The sequence below is a fragment of the Xenopus tropicalis genome, chromosome 5 (genome assembly GCF_000004195.4).
Source record: "Xenopus tropicalis strain Nigerian chromosome 5, UCB_Xtro_10.0, whole genome shotgun sequence".
In the NCBI taxonomy this organism is placed as follows: Eukaryota; Metazoa; Chordata; class Amphibia; order Anura; family Pipidae; genus Xenopus; species Xenopus tropicalis.
This window is the reverse complement of record NC_030681.2, coordinates 126,031,479-126,050,713: the sequence shown is the minus strand read 5'-3', so window position 1 is coordinate 126,050,713 and position 19,235 is coordinate 126,031,479. Positions and strand designations below refer to the sequence as shown.

The 19,235-nt window shown below is 40.5% G+C and overlaps 1 protein-coding gene across 5 annotated transcripts in view; it reads left to right on the top strand.

Annotated features, from left to right (window-relative positions):
• The window catches only part of sned1 (sushi, nidogen and EGF-like domains 1), a 64,418-nt gene that overhangs the window by 2,342 nt on the left and 42,841 nt on the right, over positions 1 to 19,235 (top strand). For all 5 annotated transcript variants that reach the window (XM_012970833.3, XM_012970831.3, XM_031902549.1 and 2 more), the window contains exon 2: positions 17,475 to 17,762. In XM_012970833.3, coding sequence (XP_012826287.1) covers positions 17,475 to 17,762 — 288 coding nt within the window. The remainder of the gene's footprint in view (positions 1 to 17,474; positions 17,763 to 19,235) is intronic.

Sequence of the window (19,235 nt, the reverse complement as noted above, 5' to 3'; positions counted from 1 at the left end):
CAACATGTGAAAACTGTAATGCATTGGAATATTGGGAATACTGAGTATGTCTCTTACATGTCAAAGGGTTATAATACCATTTGTCTCAGTTATAAGTTAGAATTGTGTGTGAGTTTTCATTCCCTGTCAGAATTCCGTTATTACTCAGGGTAGTGGCTTGCTGCGCATCAATTACCACTAGAAAACAGCATTTATTTAGAGAGAAAATAAACCTCTTTTTATAAACAGGATTGATATTTCATTCATGTGTCCTTATGTAAAGAGGAACATATAATAGCAGATATTATTGGCATTACAAAAGCTCCCTACATATTTATATTCTATTGAGAGGGGGCTGCAGTGTTGCTGTCATCAGCTCAAGCCTTTTCAATAGGGTCATAGAGTAGCACTATCTATGTCCAGGGGCAATACCTACCCAATACTTTCTTTACTCACTTCGAGAGTAGGGCCCATATCATGGCCCCCCTACACAAAGTTCTGCTTTAAAAGATAGAATTTTGACTCTTTTTGCCACCCCTAGTATCCTTGTAACTGCCTGCAGCAGTGTTCTCAGTTTGCCTTATGGCAGGAGGGCCTCTGTCTATTTCCCAAAGTACTTTCTGTGACAACCTATGGAAAATGCTCTGTAACAAGTTAAACCCAGTGCAACGTGGGACAGTTTCTTCTCTTTTCTCTTTTTTTGCAACACAACTAGGGATGCACCAAATCCAGGATTCGGTTGGGGATTTGCCCAGGATGCAGCCTTTTTCAGCAGGATTCGGATTTGGGTGAATCCATGTGCCTGGGCAAACTTAATATGAATCCCTAAAATTCACTTGACTTTTTTTGTCAAATAAACACAGTAGTTGGAAACTTTTTCTTTTTATCCCTTCCCTATCAATTCTAATCCTGTTTGGTATTCAATCAAATCTTTAACAGAGTATTTGGTGTTTGGCCAAATCCCAAAATAGTGTATTCAGTGCATCCCTAGACAAGACCCATTAAAGCACATTTGATCTGTGGCATGACCTCAGGTTCCAGGTAACATATGAGTTTTAGCTGTTTTGGCTATGTTTGTTCATGAGGTTTGATCATCATGGTCCCATCAGGGAGAACCATTGTAACCTAAATGCCCCTTTTCTGTTTTCCTTTTGTTAGAAAGGAGAATGCATTGTCTGTGGCAGCCACTTACCCGTAAGCAAATATTTGTAAGAACATGGAAGTTGGCATTCCAAGCTGAAATGATAGAATGTATGCAGGTTGAACTATTCAGACCTTGAACCAGTGGAGTAACTACTTCATAGACCACTATGGGGACAGGGGTATCCAGAAAAGCCTTGTATTCCCTTGCACCCTTCCTCCTGCCTGCAACCATGCTATCACATGCATTTACTACTGGGTGTGGAAATGGGGGATCATGCTGACATGGCCCCAACATTGTTTTTGCAGGGGGGGGAAGTTATACCACTGCTTCAAGCTGATGCTAAATCTTAAAGGACAAGGAAAGTGCAAATGGCATGGGAGTTGTGATCAAAGCTGCTGAATTTATTCATAATCTCTCCTTTCTTGTTTCTTGAAAAATTATTTTAACCCATAATGTTCTCTATCCTGATCCCCCAATCAGTGGCTCGTGAGCAACATGTTCCTCGCCAACCCCTTGGATGTTGCTCTCAGTACCCCCAAACCACATAGTTATTTTTTAATTTTTGGTTGAATAAAAACTTTACTACCAAATAAAAGCAGGGGTCCCCAACCTTTTGTACCTGTGAGCCACATTCAAATGGAAAAAGTGTTGGGGAGCAACACAAGCATAAAAATGGTTCCTGATGGTGCCAATAAGAGCAATAATTGGCTATTTAATTGCCCCTACGGGGACTGTCAGCCTACAGGAGGCTCTGTTTGGCATTATATTGGGGTTTTATGCAACCAAAACTTGCCTCCAAGTCAGGAATTCAAAAAAAAGCACCTGCTTTGAGGCCACTGGGAGCAACATCCAAGGGGTTGGGGATCAACATGTTGCTCACGAGCCACTGGTTGGGGATCATGGAAATAAAGCCCCCCTGTAAGCTGATAGTGTGCATAGAGGCTCCCTAATAGCCAATCTTAGGCCTTATTTGCACCCCCATGACATTTTATGATGGTTGTGTTGCTCTCCAAGTCTATTTACATTTGACTGTGGTTCACGAGTAGGAAAGGTTGGGGATCCCTGCTCTAAAGCATCTGTGATATGCATGCACACCTGCCAGAGTGGTGCAGCGCTCAGGACAGAGAAGGCTGCGGGTCAACATCATACTGTATAAAGAAATTTAGCCACCCGAATTGCGTAGCGATGAGCTACAAGATACCAACCCCAATTACACTTCCCATGCCCATTACTGCTTTATACAAAATGTTAAGCTTCGGTCCTTTTTTAGCCCAGATCCAAGATTTTACCCCAAGCTAAACTGCTGTGTAACCTCTGAAGTGTATGTGAAAGTGTTGGAGCGGAACTGTTCCTATGTACATATTTACATTTAGGATCCATTCCTGCATGGTTATCAAGCCCTGACTCCAGCAGTCTTGTTCGTTTGTGCACAGTAGGATTTGGCAGGGGGCTCTGGAGAACCGAAGGCTCATACAATATGTGCAGCATTAATACGGGTGAAGACAGAAGGGCTCCAGAGGAGGGACAAAGTCTTTGCCATCTGACCTTGTTCTCAAACAATTTATTCAGCTTATGCAACAATGTATAAAACTATTTGTCTTACTGAAAACAATTCTCGCTGATTATGCAACGCGACTCACTAAACCTTTTGTTCCCTCTTCCATCTCAAAGGGAGGAAAAAAAAAACCAACAAGGAAATTCATCCATTTAATTCCTTGGAGAGCTGGAACTCAATCCAGATGTAAATTACTGGATGCAGGAGATCTGCAAAGTGTTAGATTAAAAACACATATACATTTTAATCTTCAAAGTACAAGCGCAGGCACAGAGCAGCGCAGGAAAGCGTCCAGCTTTATGCTCCCTCGTTGCTCCTAATCTCCATGAGACAATGTGTAGGAGATTCTGCTATGGATTGCTGCTGCCCTTTTGTCTATGTAAATATTTCTGTGCTTCGTCCAGCAGCGAGTGCTGATTGGCTTCTGTTTCATGATACAAAACGGAGTGTTTACTTGTGTGCTAGAACCTTTTAACCTATAGTGGTACATTAAAGGGGTAGTCATCCTTCAAATGAAGCTTCAATGTGTAGTTTTTGGACTTAAGCAATGATGCAGCTCTTCTCAACTTTCTATGTTGTAGCCCTTTTATATAAAGTTCACAATTTACTGGTAGTAAGGGTCCTGTATGACCAGTCAAAAAGGGCCAAAGTTGATGGGATACTGCAAAGGGCAAATCAAAAGTATATGTCAAAAAATGTATTCCAAACTCAATACAAAGTCTTGACTTAAAAATTCACCCCACAGAATACTGCCTTACACATCTCGTACCCTTCTAGTACTTAGTCATAGGCAGTTGACAACTTTGTATTGAGTTTGGGATATTTTTTTGATATGGACCCTATTATATAAAGACAAGATAACTTTTTCATATATGTTGTAGGCCTTATCCTACTGTCTATTTCTGCATGTTATACACAGTTGCTTGTATAGTCAAGTCCTGTTTGTGGAAGGGATTTGTTTCTGGCATTAATTAAAAAGTACTACTGCAACTGAACAACAATCACTTTTGAAGACCTCTGGTTTATCTCAAAACAAGTGATATTTGCCCCTTAAATTGCTCTATTGTGACCCCAGTCTTTTTTTATTTTGATTTATCATTCAATCTGCCATTCAAGCACTGCCTAATTGCTAGGGTCAGCTATCCTAGCAACCAGTTTCAATTACAACCTGCAAAACAAAATAAAAATTGTTTTAGTGCAACAGTTTGACTTAGATTACAGATATTCTGAATTTCTAAATGTTCATTTTGAAGGACATGCAAAGTTCATGCAATGAAGAATGCAGGCTTACACAGGCAGAACTTACTTTGATGAAAAAAATTCTGCTTATATTGTGTCCCTCTAACGTTTAAGCTAAGCTTACAACAGAAGGGTTAGGACAAAAAAAAATGTTTCTTGTGAAAACAGAATTGCCACAATTGCCTTTTTTGTTGGCTGCTAGACTGGAGGGCGTGTTTAGTAACCTGAGTGGAGAAGAACTGAGCATTCTCCGTTAGCCGAGTGCCAAAGCAAATTCGTACGGGAGGAGGGCGAGCGAGTTAGGAGGAGAAGGAATCCCAAATGATTGAGGGGATATTAATATTACTCTTTTAACAACCGAAATGGCAAGTGACTCACTGCTTAATTTTTTTGTGGGGGGGGGTGGGGTTTACATGTCTTTTAAAGGAATACTGTCATGGGAAAACATGTTATTTCAAAACACATCAGTTAATAGAGCTTCTCTAGCAGAATCCTGCATGGTAATCTGTTTTTCCCATGGGGCTAGCCATATTCTTCATTTCCCAGGGTGCCACAGCCATGAGACTTGTGCTCTGATAAACTTCAGTCACTCTTTACTGCTGAGCTGCAAGTTGGAGTGATATCCCCCCCTCCCAGCAGCTGATCAGTAGAACAATGGGAAGGGAGCAAGATAGCAGCTCCCAGTAGGTATCAGAATAGCACTCAATAGTAAGAAATCCAAGTTCAACTTGGGACTCCTCCAGTTACATGGGAGTAGGAGAAACAATAGGTTACCTGAAAGCAGTTCTAATGTGTAGCGCTGGCTCCTTCTGAAAGCTCAGACTTAGGCACAGTGCACTGAGATGGCGCCTACACACCAATTACAGCTAAAAAATACATTTGTTGCAATACAATGTTATATGGTAGAGTAAATTATTTGCTATGTAAACAGTGTAATTTAGAATTTAAAAGTATATCATAAAAATCATGATAGGATCCCTTTAAGGGAATGGAGACATACACTACATAGCCTAAAGAATTCAGAGACGTTTTTAGTCAAAAGTATTCTGACATCTATCTAAAATGATATGGCCTCAGAACACTCCCTGCTGAGTTCCATATTATTTCTGGAAACAATGTCAGTACAAGAACTTTTTATAAACATCAGGGGACTTTTATGGTTGATCAAAGGCAAACAAACCTTAAATCACCATATGCAACACCAAGCATTGGCTGAAGTAGTGTAAAGGTCTCCATTGAAGCCATTGGAGCAGTAGAAATGTGTTCTTTGGAGTGATAAAAGGTATTTCACCAAATGGCACTCTGACAAAGTCTGGATTTGGCAGAATGCCTGGCTGAATGCATAATGCTGATGGCATAAGTGTGGTGGAATAATGGTCTGGGGCTGTTTTCCATGCTTTAGGCTAAGCCCTCTGGTTTCACTGAAAGCAAACCTTTAATGAGAAATATCTAAACAAATTGAAATTTTATATGAGCTTCAAAACTTTTTACATACAATGACCTCTAACCTTTTTGTTTTTTGAATTCAAATATTAAAGGTTGTAGTTGACGACATCGGGGCATGGTTATGACGTGGCAATCTAAGAGAGTCCTCCCAAAGCTCCCAGCTTGTCCAGGTCAAAATGGGACAGGTGGCAACCTTATATTGAGTGCTATTCTGATATCTACCACTTTTAGCAATACAGATGCCATGGAGCTGCTATCTTGCTACCTTCTCATTGTTCTGCTGATCGGCTGCTGGGAGGGGGTGAATCACTCCAACTTGCAGCTCAGCAGTAAAGTGTGACTGAAGTTTATCAAAGCACAGGTCACATGGCTGTGGCAAACTAAGAAATGAAGAATATGGCTAGGCCCATGTGAAATATCAAAATTAAATATTAAAAAATCTGTTTGTGTTTTTGGATTGGATTTCAAGCAGGATTCTGCTGGAGAAGCTCTATTAACTGATGGGTTTTGAAAAAAATGTTTTTCCCCATGACAGTATTCTATTCCTATAAGTAACTAGAGCTGTAATGCATTCTGATGTATTTGACCTAAATGTACAGTTTGCAAAGTGATAGTTAAATAATAAACGTTGCTGTCAGTATCTTGTTCTTTTCATGCAGGAGTCAGAGTCAGATTTTGATGATGTATTTCAGCTGTCAATCAAAATCTGACTCTGACTCCTGCATCATGAGACACAGGTTGCTGAGAGTTCTGTGAGTTCTGTGTAACTTGATGTAACAGTTAGGTTAAACATGTTGGTGTGTTTCTTCTGCCCAGAGAATGCATTAGAGTTAAATCTAACTATTAACTAACTAAGGTTCATTATTTCCATGGGATGGAGCTTATGTTACATTTTCATTTTCACAAAGTTCCATGTTAAGGCTGCAGCATACAAGTACAGTACATTCTTAAGAATTCCGTGCTTCTTAGTTTGTTGCAATAGTTTGTGGAAGGCTCTTTCAGCACAATAATTCCCCTACGCAGTAGCAAGGTCTTGGTAATGAAATGGTAGTGGAAGAACTTGCCTGGCTTGGACAGAGCCCTGACTTCAACTTAAATAAACACCTTAGGGATGAATCGGACTGTCAACTGTGAGCCAGGCCTGATCCCCAACCTCACTAATGCTCCTGCAGCTGAATGGAAGCAAATCCCATCCAATAATGTTGCAAAACCTAGTGGAAAGGTTTCTCCAGAAGAGTAAAGGCTGTTATAGCAACAAAGGGAATAGGATATTGGACAGGCCAGTGTGCAGATATTTTTGACTATATAGCGTACTCCTGTACAGATTAGGGATGCACCAAATCCAGAATTTGATTCAGTAGTTGGCCAAGATTCAGCCTTTTTTTTCAGCAGGATATGGATTCAGACAAATCCATGCCTCTGGCTTAACCGAATCCGAATCTTTAAAATCACGTTACTTTTTGTCACATAAACACTGAAGTTGAAAGTTTTTCATCACGCTGTTTGTGCTTTGTTTTACCCTTCCACATCCTTCCATATACATTCAGATTGGGTTTGGTATTCAACCTAATCATAGTGTTTGGGGTTCAGCTGGATCCTAAAATAGTGGGTTTGGTGCATCCCTAGTACATATGTGCATTAAAACCAGAACTCATCTGCAAAGGGAAAGCTGTGAAAATGAAAACTAAAGAGCCTTCCAAAGAAAGAGTTCCCTATTTTGGCAGAAGAGTCCCTAACTGCCCAATAGAAAAGTGCACATGAGCGGCATGGTGATATAACTGGCACCTGGGTATGTGTATTTGGCATAGGAGATTTTTTTTATACTATAAATATATATGAGAAGGTGTGTCAGCATTGCCATGGATTATGTGTGCACTGGTATCTTGCCATTGGTCGTTTTCCTGACAGTTAAGTACTCAGTAATGGCAATACAAACCTATTGCTGTAATAGTTATGTTATATTTGTCTTGACAGTCCATACTCTTGTTTTTAAATAACAGATACAGTGGTGACAAACACTCAGAGATGCCACCCGATTACTCAGCAACTACCCATAAAATAAGCCATTCAAGTAAAAGTAATACAGTCCTAGGAAGCATCTCATGCTGGGTTTATAGCTTTTTTTAAGGGTGTTTTCCATATTTTAGTGACACAAACTGACATAGTTAAAGTCAAGAAAGTTTGTCATAGAAAAATTGCTCTCTTAATGCAATGGAAGTGAAGCTTAATTTATGAAAGACTACTGATGGGCTTTAATGCTTCTGTTTCATGAAGAATATGTCCATACCAATGTAGTCCATCTCAGGTTCTGTCACAAACTCTGCCTGTTTAATGGATTATCCCCTGAGGCCACTGCTGCCCAGTTATAGGACATACTGCATGTTTGGGGTAAAGAGTATTATAAGGATAATCGCATGATGTGGAGCTGTTAAATAGGCTGGTGGCCATAACATTCCCTGCAAAGCCTTCAAGAAACACAAGAAATTACACAGAAATTATGGGGTGACACTATTCTCTTCATTCAAGGCCAAAACAACATGTAAAGTTTAAGGGGGGGAAGAAGCACTTTTATCATGTCAGTAAACTACGGGGTACAACATTTCCCTTCCCTTGTTCACAAATCTTGAACCTGCGCCTCCCTCAGCCAAAGAATTTTGGAATGCTGAGAGTTGTAGTTCATAACCAGCTGGACAGACTCTCTGTGGTGGAATCTGGATACACAAAACGCAAATCTTACATTTCCCAAGCAGAAGAGTTATATGCCCCTGGATAGTAACATTCCAGGCAAAGGCCTTCTGCACATCTTGCTACAGTGAGCATTTATTATGTTCCCCCTGATTTCTGACTGTGATGGTGCATAATAAACTAGCAACATGACTGTAACCACATTGGTAGGCTGCTGATCCTTTTGCCTCTTCCTTTGTGAGTTGCATTGATGGGTTACATATGAGCAGCAGAAAGCTTGATTGCAACATATATGGTTTCTTTTTGTGGCCTGAGAAGAAAACTCTTCATCCCACAAGAAACATTGAGTCCTTAGGGATCTATAGTGCTGCTGGGGTACCAGCTGTTCCCATACTGCACTTACAGCGCTTTTTATTTTTTTGGTGGTTTTAGCCACATGACAAACTTTATTTTTTTTTTCTCGCAGCCTTGATCCTATTATTTAGTCCTTTTAGCGCTTGTCACATGTTTTCATGTACAGTGATGGGATCTTTATAAATAAATTAGGTTCTCCAACTGCTCTTGTTCCATTATAGTTTTATACTGTTTCCCTAAAATGATGCTAGTTTTTTGTTACATTTCTCATAACTGGAAAAGTGATACGATACACTTGACTATTAATAAATCTTTAAAACTGGAAAATCCGTCCGAATTGGAAAATCTCTGTGGATTTTTTTTTCAGCTACTCCAGTTCATAAAATGTGCTATTTCAACTGAATGATCTCATTTTTAACACAATTTAGGCATTTTGAGACTTAACCAATTTCCTACCATTTATAATAAACTTCAACATTCTCTCTGAATTTTGTTCAAACAAAAACGAAATGAAAGAAAATCATAAAAATCTTCTTACCAATTGATAATATTGTCATTCAATGATTTAAATGTAAAAGGGATTTTAGCACCATTTCAGTTGTATTCTTCACCATAACATATGTGTGCAGCGCTGACAGCTAATTTAGCATGTAGCGTATACTGTGATTATAATGTTATAGAATGTGAAAACTGAAATTTCAAGTGCCATTTGTTACTTAAATATGGCTGCTGACATAATGAAATATGACTGATTTTTAGATATAAGAGTTCCACTTTAATCAAATATCAATATGCTGAAGCTGCATAGACACTGCTGTATATATAGCTTTTTACCCCTCTTTCTCTTCTTAATAACTAGGGCCATTATATTATAATGATTATATCTGTTATCTGCTGTGTAAATGTGTGCCTACTTACTAATCGTTATATGTTTGCTACAAATTTTACTGGTATATGTTCCAGCCTGGTTATCCTTTATTTGGTCTAATAAAGCTCCAGGGGTGCCTATTGACATTGATGGCTCAACAGGACAGGAGAAGATTAGCACTGCCTAAAGGTCCCCATACACGGGCCGATTATAGCTGCCGATATCGGCAGCTAATCAGCCCGTGTATGGGCAGAACCGAGCGGCCTGAAATTGGCCAGATCTCGATCGGCCAGGTTAGAAAATCCAGTCGGATCGGGGGCCGCATCGGCTCGTTGATGTGGTCCCCGAAACGACTGCCCCTATGGCCGCAAATGTAATCCGATCATTTGGCTACTTACTACCCGATATCGCCCACCCATAGGTGGGGATATCGGGTGAAGATCCGCTCGCTTGGTGACATCGCCAAGCAAGCGGATCTTATAGTTTATGGGGACCTTTACTTCCATTTGTATTACTAGGCTAATCAGTTACCATTTATCCATAGCTGGCTGAACCATTATGCTGATAATTCACTTACAAACTTGTATGCAGGGGCGTTTGGGCCCCTCTTGCCGCCTGAGGCGGCTCCTGGATGCTGCCCCCCCCCCCCCCCCGCTCCCCAGCGCTTACCTCTCCAGCGCAGGAGCGGGTCCGGGGGCGGTCTGATCGCTAGTGCAGAGAGCGCAATTGCGCTCTCTGCACTAGAAGAGCCGACTTTCCGGTTTAAAAACCGGAAATTAGGCTCTTAAAGTTACCAGGAGCGGCTTTTTGCCGCCCCTGGTAACTGGGGCGCTTCTGCCGCCTGAGGCGAGTTTCTCAACTCGCCTCATGGCAGAAGCGCCCCTGCTTGTATGCCACAATTCTGGGCTCTTTTGAGGCTATCCCTAGCCTCCCTTTAGAACAGTGATCCCCAACCAGTGGCTCGTGAGCAACATGTTGTTCACCAACCCCTTGGATTTTGCTCCTAGTGGCCTTGAAGCAGGTGCTTATTTTTAAATTGCTGGCTTGGAGGAAAGTTCTGGTTGCATAAAAAACAGGTTTACTGAAACACAGCCAGTGTGCACAGGGGCTACAGAATAGCCAGTTTGGCACCCCCAGAACAATGTTTCATGCTTGTGTTGACCTCTCATTACTATCCCCACTTGCCCCGCTGTGGTGCAACTCATTTTTTTAATATCTTAGGTTATTGCCAGACTTTGAGTATTGTCTATTTCTGGGAGTTAATCACAGCAAGATTTGTTGATAGAACATTTCCTGCACTAGACCAGCAACAGGCTAAACTTAGCAAATGCATTATTCATTTGTATAGATATTTGCAGCTAAGACATGCCTTTTATGTTTCATTGTGGATTCCTGAACTGTTGTAACCTGAATAGTGCATTATGAAACTTGCCTATTGGGATACTGTTGTGATTTTTATAGTGTACTTTTTATTAGCAAATAATTCACTCCACCATTTAAAATGTTATTCTTGAACCAACAAATGTATTTTTTAGCTGTAATATTGGTGTGTAGGTGCCATCTCAGTGCATTGTGCCTGAGTCTGAGCTTTCAGAAGGAGCCAGCGCTACACATTAAGGTGGCCATACACCTTACAGTAACGATCTTTGCTGCCACCCCAGTGTAGGAATTTTTACTAGAATATTTGTCCAGTTATATATATCTCTGCCGGGAGTGTGTTCTCTGCTTGCAGTTTAATAAGTGACCCGCCCTTTTCAGCTTTTTATGGCGCAGAATTTCAAGGCTGGTAGTAGCCTGTGGCATTACTCTGGAATTTTTGGCTTTGGAATAACATTGCTATGGGGGTAGAAATGCATTGTGTTTTTTGTACTAAAATAAAGGAAAGTTACCACTTATTGCTCCACATTACCCAAATGTAATAAAAAGCACTAAGTTTGCCCAGTAGCAGTAACCAATAGCAACCAATAAGATGTTTGCAGGTGTCCAATAAATTCTACCTGCTGGTTGGTTGCTATGGGTTACTATTCCTGTGCAAACTTTGTGTTTTTTATTATATAACCCCTTTTGTCTTACAGTCTGGTATAGCTATAACAAAAGACTGCCCAGAATTAGAGTAGACTGACATCAGTAAATCTTTTTAGATGATAGATCTATCTAGCATTCTATCAGCCTTTGTAACCATGTTAAGTTTCTCCTCTGGCTGGAGGATTTGAAGTCATATCCGATACTAAGGGGTTAAAGAGTAATGGAATTGGCACAACTTGTGGGCACAAACTGTACCCATTAGTTCAGGTGTTAAGATGCAGGCCATGCACAGAGAGAAATGCAAGCCTGGTACAGTGTTTCTATCTGACCTCGTGTAACCTCACATTGTTAGAGCCGTATTGAGCCTTGAATAGTTTAAGCAAGGACAGTGAGGAATGAGGATTAAATTGTTTACATAAATGAGCTGGAATAGTATGGAAGCAAGTTTATTCTGCTAACGAGTGTGAAATCAGGCTGCTTGGGCAGATGTGCAAGACTTTGTTAGGGTTAGCTCTCTGTCCAGCGTGTGGCATGTGTCTGTGGCATTATAATGACTCCCTTTTCCAAGGGTGAAAATAGAACTCATTTCACCAGAGGGAATGTCAGCTCTCTCTTTACCTTTATAGTATTTGTTTGGGATGCATTAATGAAACAAAGAACTCTCACTTTCACCCCAAAATCCTATACACCTTAATAGAAAAGGGTGAAGTTTCCTTGTGGTGAGCTTCTAGTCTCACCCTTTGATAACTGCACCCCATTGCCAGTGCTGCAAGTTCTCATTCAACGTACAAGGGTTTATTGTTTGCTCAGTCCCACTACATGCCTCTTTCTTGCCTAGAGTCACAAGACTCTCACCTAATAATTCAGAATGTGGCACCAGGTTATTTTTTTCTGTTTCCTTAAGGGGGTCCTCTATCCAAAACTGATTTTTCACATGATGAAACAAAATAAAATTAAGGAAATTTCCAATATACTAAATTCATTAAAAGTCGTTTTAAAGTTATGGGTAAATGTAATCATTGTGTTTGGGGTCTGACTCTTTTTTGTAGCCAGTGCCAGTGCAAATCAGTGTTGGTAAAAACCTTAGTCATGTGACCACCAGAAATTGCCTTTTAATAACAATTATATTTACAATATTACAAATAAGACCCTGGCCAAAACATCATCATTAGCCCATTAGGGGTCCCTCAGCTGGACAGTTCTATTTTATAATATATCAGTTGTACTAATACAGATTTTTGCGTGTCTGTGTGTGTCTTCTGCTTATCTCCAACTGGTCAGCTTTATGCTCCCAACATGTTATCAGTGGGGTTATATGTTATAGGTTTGGGACTGTTTACATTAATAGTGTTATGTGAGTAACAAAAGAAAACGTGTTAAAGTGTCTCAGGAGGTATGGCTGTCAGACCATCTTTCCGATGTAGATATATTATGCAAACATGGTTATCTTCTTCCCCATTGTGTAGGAACTGGTGCATCCTGTCCACACTTGAGTGTATGTAAGCCTTTCATTCTTTGTTGGTTTGTTATCTCACTTGAACTGGGAGGGCTAAGAAGAAGACCAACCTTGTTTCATGCCAGAGGTGAACAAAAGTTTACTAAACATATGTAACAGACATTCTAATATGGTATATGCCAAAATTTGAGTTTTAGTAGTACAACTAAGTACAAGAGTAACCACAGTGACCATTAGCACATCTCACCAATTGCATAGCTATATGCAGATAGCTGAGTTATCCCACATTATCTAGCCATACTAAAACATTCTCTATGATAATGTCAAAGATAAACATATAACATTAGTTACTGTTTGTGAGTTATCTCCACCCTAAAGGTGGCCATACACGCACCGATATTATCGTACGAAACCTCGTTTCGTACGATAATCGGTGTGTGTATGGCATGTCGGCGAGTCGACCGATATCGCAGGAAGCTGCTGATATCGGACGACTCGCCGATCGGACCAGTTTGAAAATTTTGATCGGGCGCCATAGAAGGCGCCTGACCAAAATTCTCCCTTCAGAGCTGAATCGGCAGAAGGAGGTAGAAATCCTATTGTTTCTACCTCCTTACCTGCCGATTCAGCCCTGAATGGTGTGTGGTGGATCTTACGATGTTTCGTGCGACCGATGGTCGTACGAAACATCGTCAGATCGCCACGTGTATGGCCACCTTAATGTTTAAAATCAGTGCTGTCCAACTGTTTTCATTTGGTGAGATGGTAATTTATTATGCTACATAATCAGGGGCCTTATTATAATTAAAATGGTGATCTCATGCAAAGAAAAGAGTTCAGTGGAGATTCTCTTGCAGAGCCACATCTGGCCAATGGGCTTTTGTTGGATAGCTTTATACTAAATTAAAGGAATTTTCTTTTTTTTCTTTGGAACACCTTTCTAGTATTTTGTCACCCACTGGGCAGCTAATTTGAGCAGCTAGTTAAAACTGTTAATTGGTGTAGGGAGAAAAATCTTGGAATTGACTTATGTGTCCTTAAGGGTACTAGCACATGGGGTGATTAGTCTTCCACAATAAATCTTCGCCACCACAGGTGACTAATCTCCCCAAAAATGCTTTACAATATTGTAAATCACCAGTGGGAAGACATAGGCAGCCCTTCTTTTCTCCTAAGGCAAAGTTGCCTTGCGAGGAAACTTTGGTTGGCTTAGAAAAGTGAAGCAGCATGTATATTTTTCCACCAGTGATTTATATTATTGCTGGTGGGAAAGCTTTTTGGGTGAATTTATTGTGGGCAACTAATGTTCTAATGTGCCAGTACCACCCTATAGGTAATGCCCCACGAGGTGGATTGTCAGTCTGCATATAAGCACAGGATGACAATCCGCCTTGTGGGGCCTTACCCTAAAGAAAAACTAAACCTTTAAAATAAATACTTAATACTTACTCTTCCTGCAGAAACTACTCTTTCTGTATTCCGGAGTGTCAGGGGCTGAGAGTTTATCTTGTGTGCTGCCCAACTGCACTCATGACTTTAGGAGATTGCTGTCAGAATTCATCACAGATTAGGTGGAAGCCTGGCTTGATCCTTTGATTCAGCACAGAGAGAAATAGCTGCAGGCAAAACCTTCAGATCATTAATGAACCACGAGATTTTTTTGGGAAAATAGCTTTATCTAGGAGTCATTGTATGTCAAGGATAAAATGCTGTCATTAGTTCAGAAGTGTCGGTACCGCTTTATGTTATTCATAAAAGTCATGGATAACATTGCTACCATCTCTACATTCACCACTGACAGTGTTCTATTTCCATCACATATTCCAAATGCTTACGTATTCTAATCAGCTTTCCTCAAATTGCTTCTGCTAAAGTGACTTGTGTGATAACCAATCAAGTACAGACTTTAAATGGGTGCTGTTATTCCTAATGAACAGGGAAAGCTTTAGAATAAAGTAAAAAGCAAAGTGCACAGTTCCATCTGCAGCTGCACTTCCTGCCCATAGTCACTATAAACAACAAATGTATAGTGTTTTCTCTTATTGGGGGTATGTAATATAGGATTGCAAGTTTAAATTTTGAAGTATTGTTGATTAGAACATTAATTAATTAATTAGTACATTATTACACAAAGGCCTGCAAACTATATAAAATTAATTTATGGGTGGATGACCCCTTTAAGTACTGTCTTCAGGTCCAGATTCACATTAAAAATAGGCCCTGGCATTTCAAGTACAAAGGCCCAAACAGCCCCCACCAGCCCAATAAATAGTGACTGTCTATGGCATCTTACAGCAGCCCCTTGGACATTTGCCAGAATCTATAGGTTGCTATTCCATGCTATTCTATACCATCTTTTTATTTTAGGGAAAAAAAATGCCCCCACACAGGCAACGATGATTGAGTGTATATTTTCTCTGTGAGAAATCTTGTATACGATAACTGTTGAGCAACTGAAGAAAGTAGATTAAGATTTAGCCAAGGCCCACAGAAATCAGGCCCAGACCTACCTAATAAACAGTCTACTGAGTCTCCTATTTAGAACTACATTGAAGATTGTGCACTAAAGGCCATTTCAGAAATGGAAGCTGTTCTGAATTATCCAGCTCTCTACTGGACTTCTCCTCTGCATGGAGTAGGATGCCCTGTATCACTTAGCTTTCTAGTCCTTCAAAGTTGGTCTCTGATCTCCTAGGGCAGGGATCCACAACCTTTTTTACTTGTGATCCACCTCAGATGTGAAAAGTGTTGGTGTTAGCTTAGTTAGGGATGCTAAATAAGGACTGTGATTTGCTATTTAGTAGCCCCATGTGGACTGCTGGCCCATACGAGACTTTGCTTGGAGTAAAACTGTGTCTCTGGGCTTCCAAAACTAGTTTTCAAGCCAGAAATGTAAAACTGGGCACCTGCTTTGAGGCCACTGAGAGGAACATCAAGATGTTGCTCACGAGCCAATGGTTGGGGATCATTGCCCTAGGATATCTACCTAACATTAGCCTGTCCGTAGGTGCACCTGCTTGATCTTATAATTTCCCTTCTCTCTAATTATGAGTGACTACCAGTTCACTGCTTTGAATTTTTTGCACAAGAAGCCGCTCGTAAAAAATGGGTTTCAAACCAAAGCCTGACCACAAGTGGATGCACAAAAGCTTTGTTTCTGTTAAGCTGTGGCTTATTGAAGGCCTAGTGGCTGTTTCTTTATGAAAGCCAAGAGAAGTTTAAACATGCAAGGCTTTGCTGTAACTTTCACTAGTTTACATGGTACTACACAAATGTGCAGTCTTTTCTGTTGTCCTAATGCCTCTACGAGATTGCACTTGAGGGTTTCCAGATGCTCTCTTGTTGTACAGGATATTTTCTTGGTGTAAACATCCATTTCATCTCAAGTGTTTTTGTTTCACCACATGCGGGTGTGTGATCATGGCTGCAACATCACGTGCTCGTGCGTGTATTGAAGCGGAATCACACATGCTTTCTCTTCTGCTGACAGATGTTGCAGTGGTTTCCCCCAGCTAGCAAACACTTACACAACAGATAAATAGCTCTGTGTTTGCTGGCCTCTCTTGAGGAATGGCTGAAACGCCAAAGCGACCATTCAGGATGGAATCTCCTGTTGACTCCAGTGATGTTTTTTTTTGTACTAAAATAAATGAAGTTTATAGAGGTATGAATCACTCTGAAGTTGTTCTTCTTAGTGAGAAAAATATGTTAGAGCCAAAATTCATACATGACAGATGTGTTAATGGCTTTGCTCCATTTTGCGAAAAAAAAGTCATGTTGATTTTCGTCAACATTCTTGCCATTGCAACTTGAGCAATGCTTTTTAACACTGAAATTGTTAACTACTTCATTGTGGTCAGAAATATTTCAGATCTGTATATCAGGCTGCTGGTAACATACCTGTCAAGTCACTGGCCTCAAATGGGGCAAATGGTAGTAGAAAGAGAGGTACTGAGGTGGACACTTTTCATTCATGTTATCTAAAAGTAAAGTGGCCAAGGTCACATGACAGGCTAGTATATTTGTTGTTATTTCAACCTATAGATACTATGCTCATGTATCAGGTATTTACCATAACCCTCACTGTACATCTGGTGATGTGTCTGATTTATTGGTTTTCAAAGACTTTACAAGTGGAAAGGGAATATCAGTTTATTGAAGTGGTTTGAACAGTTTTACTAAAAGGAATCAGTTTATTGCTACTGGTTTAAGAGATGTTGCTAATGGTAGTTCCAGTTTATTGTATTTGTAGAGAATTATTACTGAAAGGAATCACAGTGTTGTATTTCTTTTGGGATACTTTACTAAAGTTGGCCTAAAGTCTCTCTCTTTCTCCTTCCTCCTCTCTCTCTATAAATGTGTGTGTGTATATATATGTGTGTGTGTGTGTGTGTTTATATGTGTATAGCATGAAATTTTACATACAGTGAGTATGGTAAGAGTGAACTGGGCAACACTGGGACCTTAGGGTTATTTAACAATGATGATTTTGAAAATATTATGTCATTTATCTGTTTCTTTGACCAATTTAAAAGAACATGGTCTGAAGATCTTGCTGATAAATTCTGATATTATATTTAATGGTAGGGGTACACCATTAAATATAATTATCCCTCATATAATTACAGTTGTCCCTTGGTATTTTTCTTTCCTAAATGCTTGTTTTAGAAAATATCACATAACTTCAATACTGTAATCTCAAAACATTTTTCTTTTTCTACAGGTGAATAACAATGGGGTGGTGTCCTTCCTCCGGGAGGTGTCCCAGTTTACTCCTGTGGCATTTCCTATCTCTGGTGACCGCCGTGTGGTGGCTGCATTTTGGGCAGATGTGGATAACCGTAGGGGTGGCAATGTGTTCTACCGCGAGACAGAGGATCTTGTGATTGTGGATCGTGCCACTAGGGATGTACGCACATACTTCCCAGAACTGCCAGACTTTCACTCTACTTGGGTCTTCATTGCCACTTGGCACCGTGTCACTTTCTATGGTGGTGATTCTACTTCACCTGTGAGTGCGCCTTCCTTGTGACTGCTTAGTATAAAGAATGTAAAGCATAGCCCTGGGAAATGTCTAAGCCAGACTGTTAGCAAACATGGCCTCAGCATAGGGTGCCCTTGCTGTGTCTTAAACCATTGTTAAGCCCTAATGTTGCTAAATGCTTCTAAATATTATACCACCATGAATGTGAATTGGATTAACTGTGCAGGTATCATGATATCATTTACACTAGTAATGGAGACATCACGGTAACCCTTATTTACATAGCCTATAAAATATGTATTAAGAAGTATAGTGGGCTGTCATATGTAATACATGAAATTTATTGAGAAATGCAGAAGTAAATTCATTCTAGCGGGAGGGGTCGTGGTCTAGAATTGTATAATTTGTAAGGATAAACTGGTAATAACCAGGTTAACACTACTGACTCAATAACAATTAGTAAGATTGAGAAAGAAAACCTCAGATGTATCTCACTGAAAGGTCCTGAAAATACCATACAATAATTTAACACATTATTCAGTGAGAAACACAACCATTTATTGGCTCAGAATTTAAATACAAAATTCAAAAAACAAAACATACTATACCAAATGGAAGGTACATCCCATGCTACCTGGCACCCTCTCTCCTGCCTAACCAGGTTAACACTACTGACTAGTGACGACTAGTGTACAAATGAATTAGAAACTAGTTATGAGTTTTAAGACTTGATCAGACAAGTGTGGTCTCATTTCATTTGGACCCATAGTTTGTAGTATACTTGGGTGCATATGCTCAGCTTTAGGGCTCTGGTACACGGGGAGATTAGTCGCCCGCGGCAAAACTCCCTGCTCGCGGGCGACTAATCTCCCCGAGTTGCCTTCCCTCTGCCATCCCACCGGCGAACATGTAAGTCGCCGGTGGGATGGCAGACGTGGCGGGGCGATTTCGGGAAATCGCCGAAAAAGCCTCGCGAGTCTTTTTCGGCGATTTGCGCGAAATCGCGCCGCCGCGTCTGCCATCCCGCCGGCGACTTACATGTTCGCCGGTGGGATGGCAGAGGGAAGGCAACTCGGGGAGATTAGTCGCCCGCGAGCAGGGAGTTTTGCCGCGGGCGACTAATCTCCCCGTGTACCAGAGCCCTTATATATTGGCACTTCCATGCAGTGATATTTATTGAAGCCAGATAAGTGACTTGATTTTGTGGTTTGATCTGATCTAATTTAGCTACTTGCACCACAGTTGCCGCTCTTCTATGGCTAAGAGTCTTGGTTTGCACTCCAAAGGATTCCATCCACCTTCAGCAGGAATCACTTGTTTCAGGTCACACCGTGATGATGAGCTAAGCATTTGCTTTCACAATGCAGGCCGTTGGTCCAACTGTTTCTTAATGGCTAATTGCTTATTTGAGGCTATAGTCTCATATTTTTGTGAATTACCCCATTATTGAAGGTCACCTGCATTTCAACACCCGATTCTCAGGACAAAATGGAGTTCATT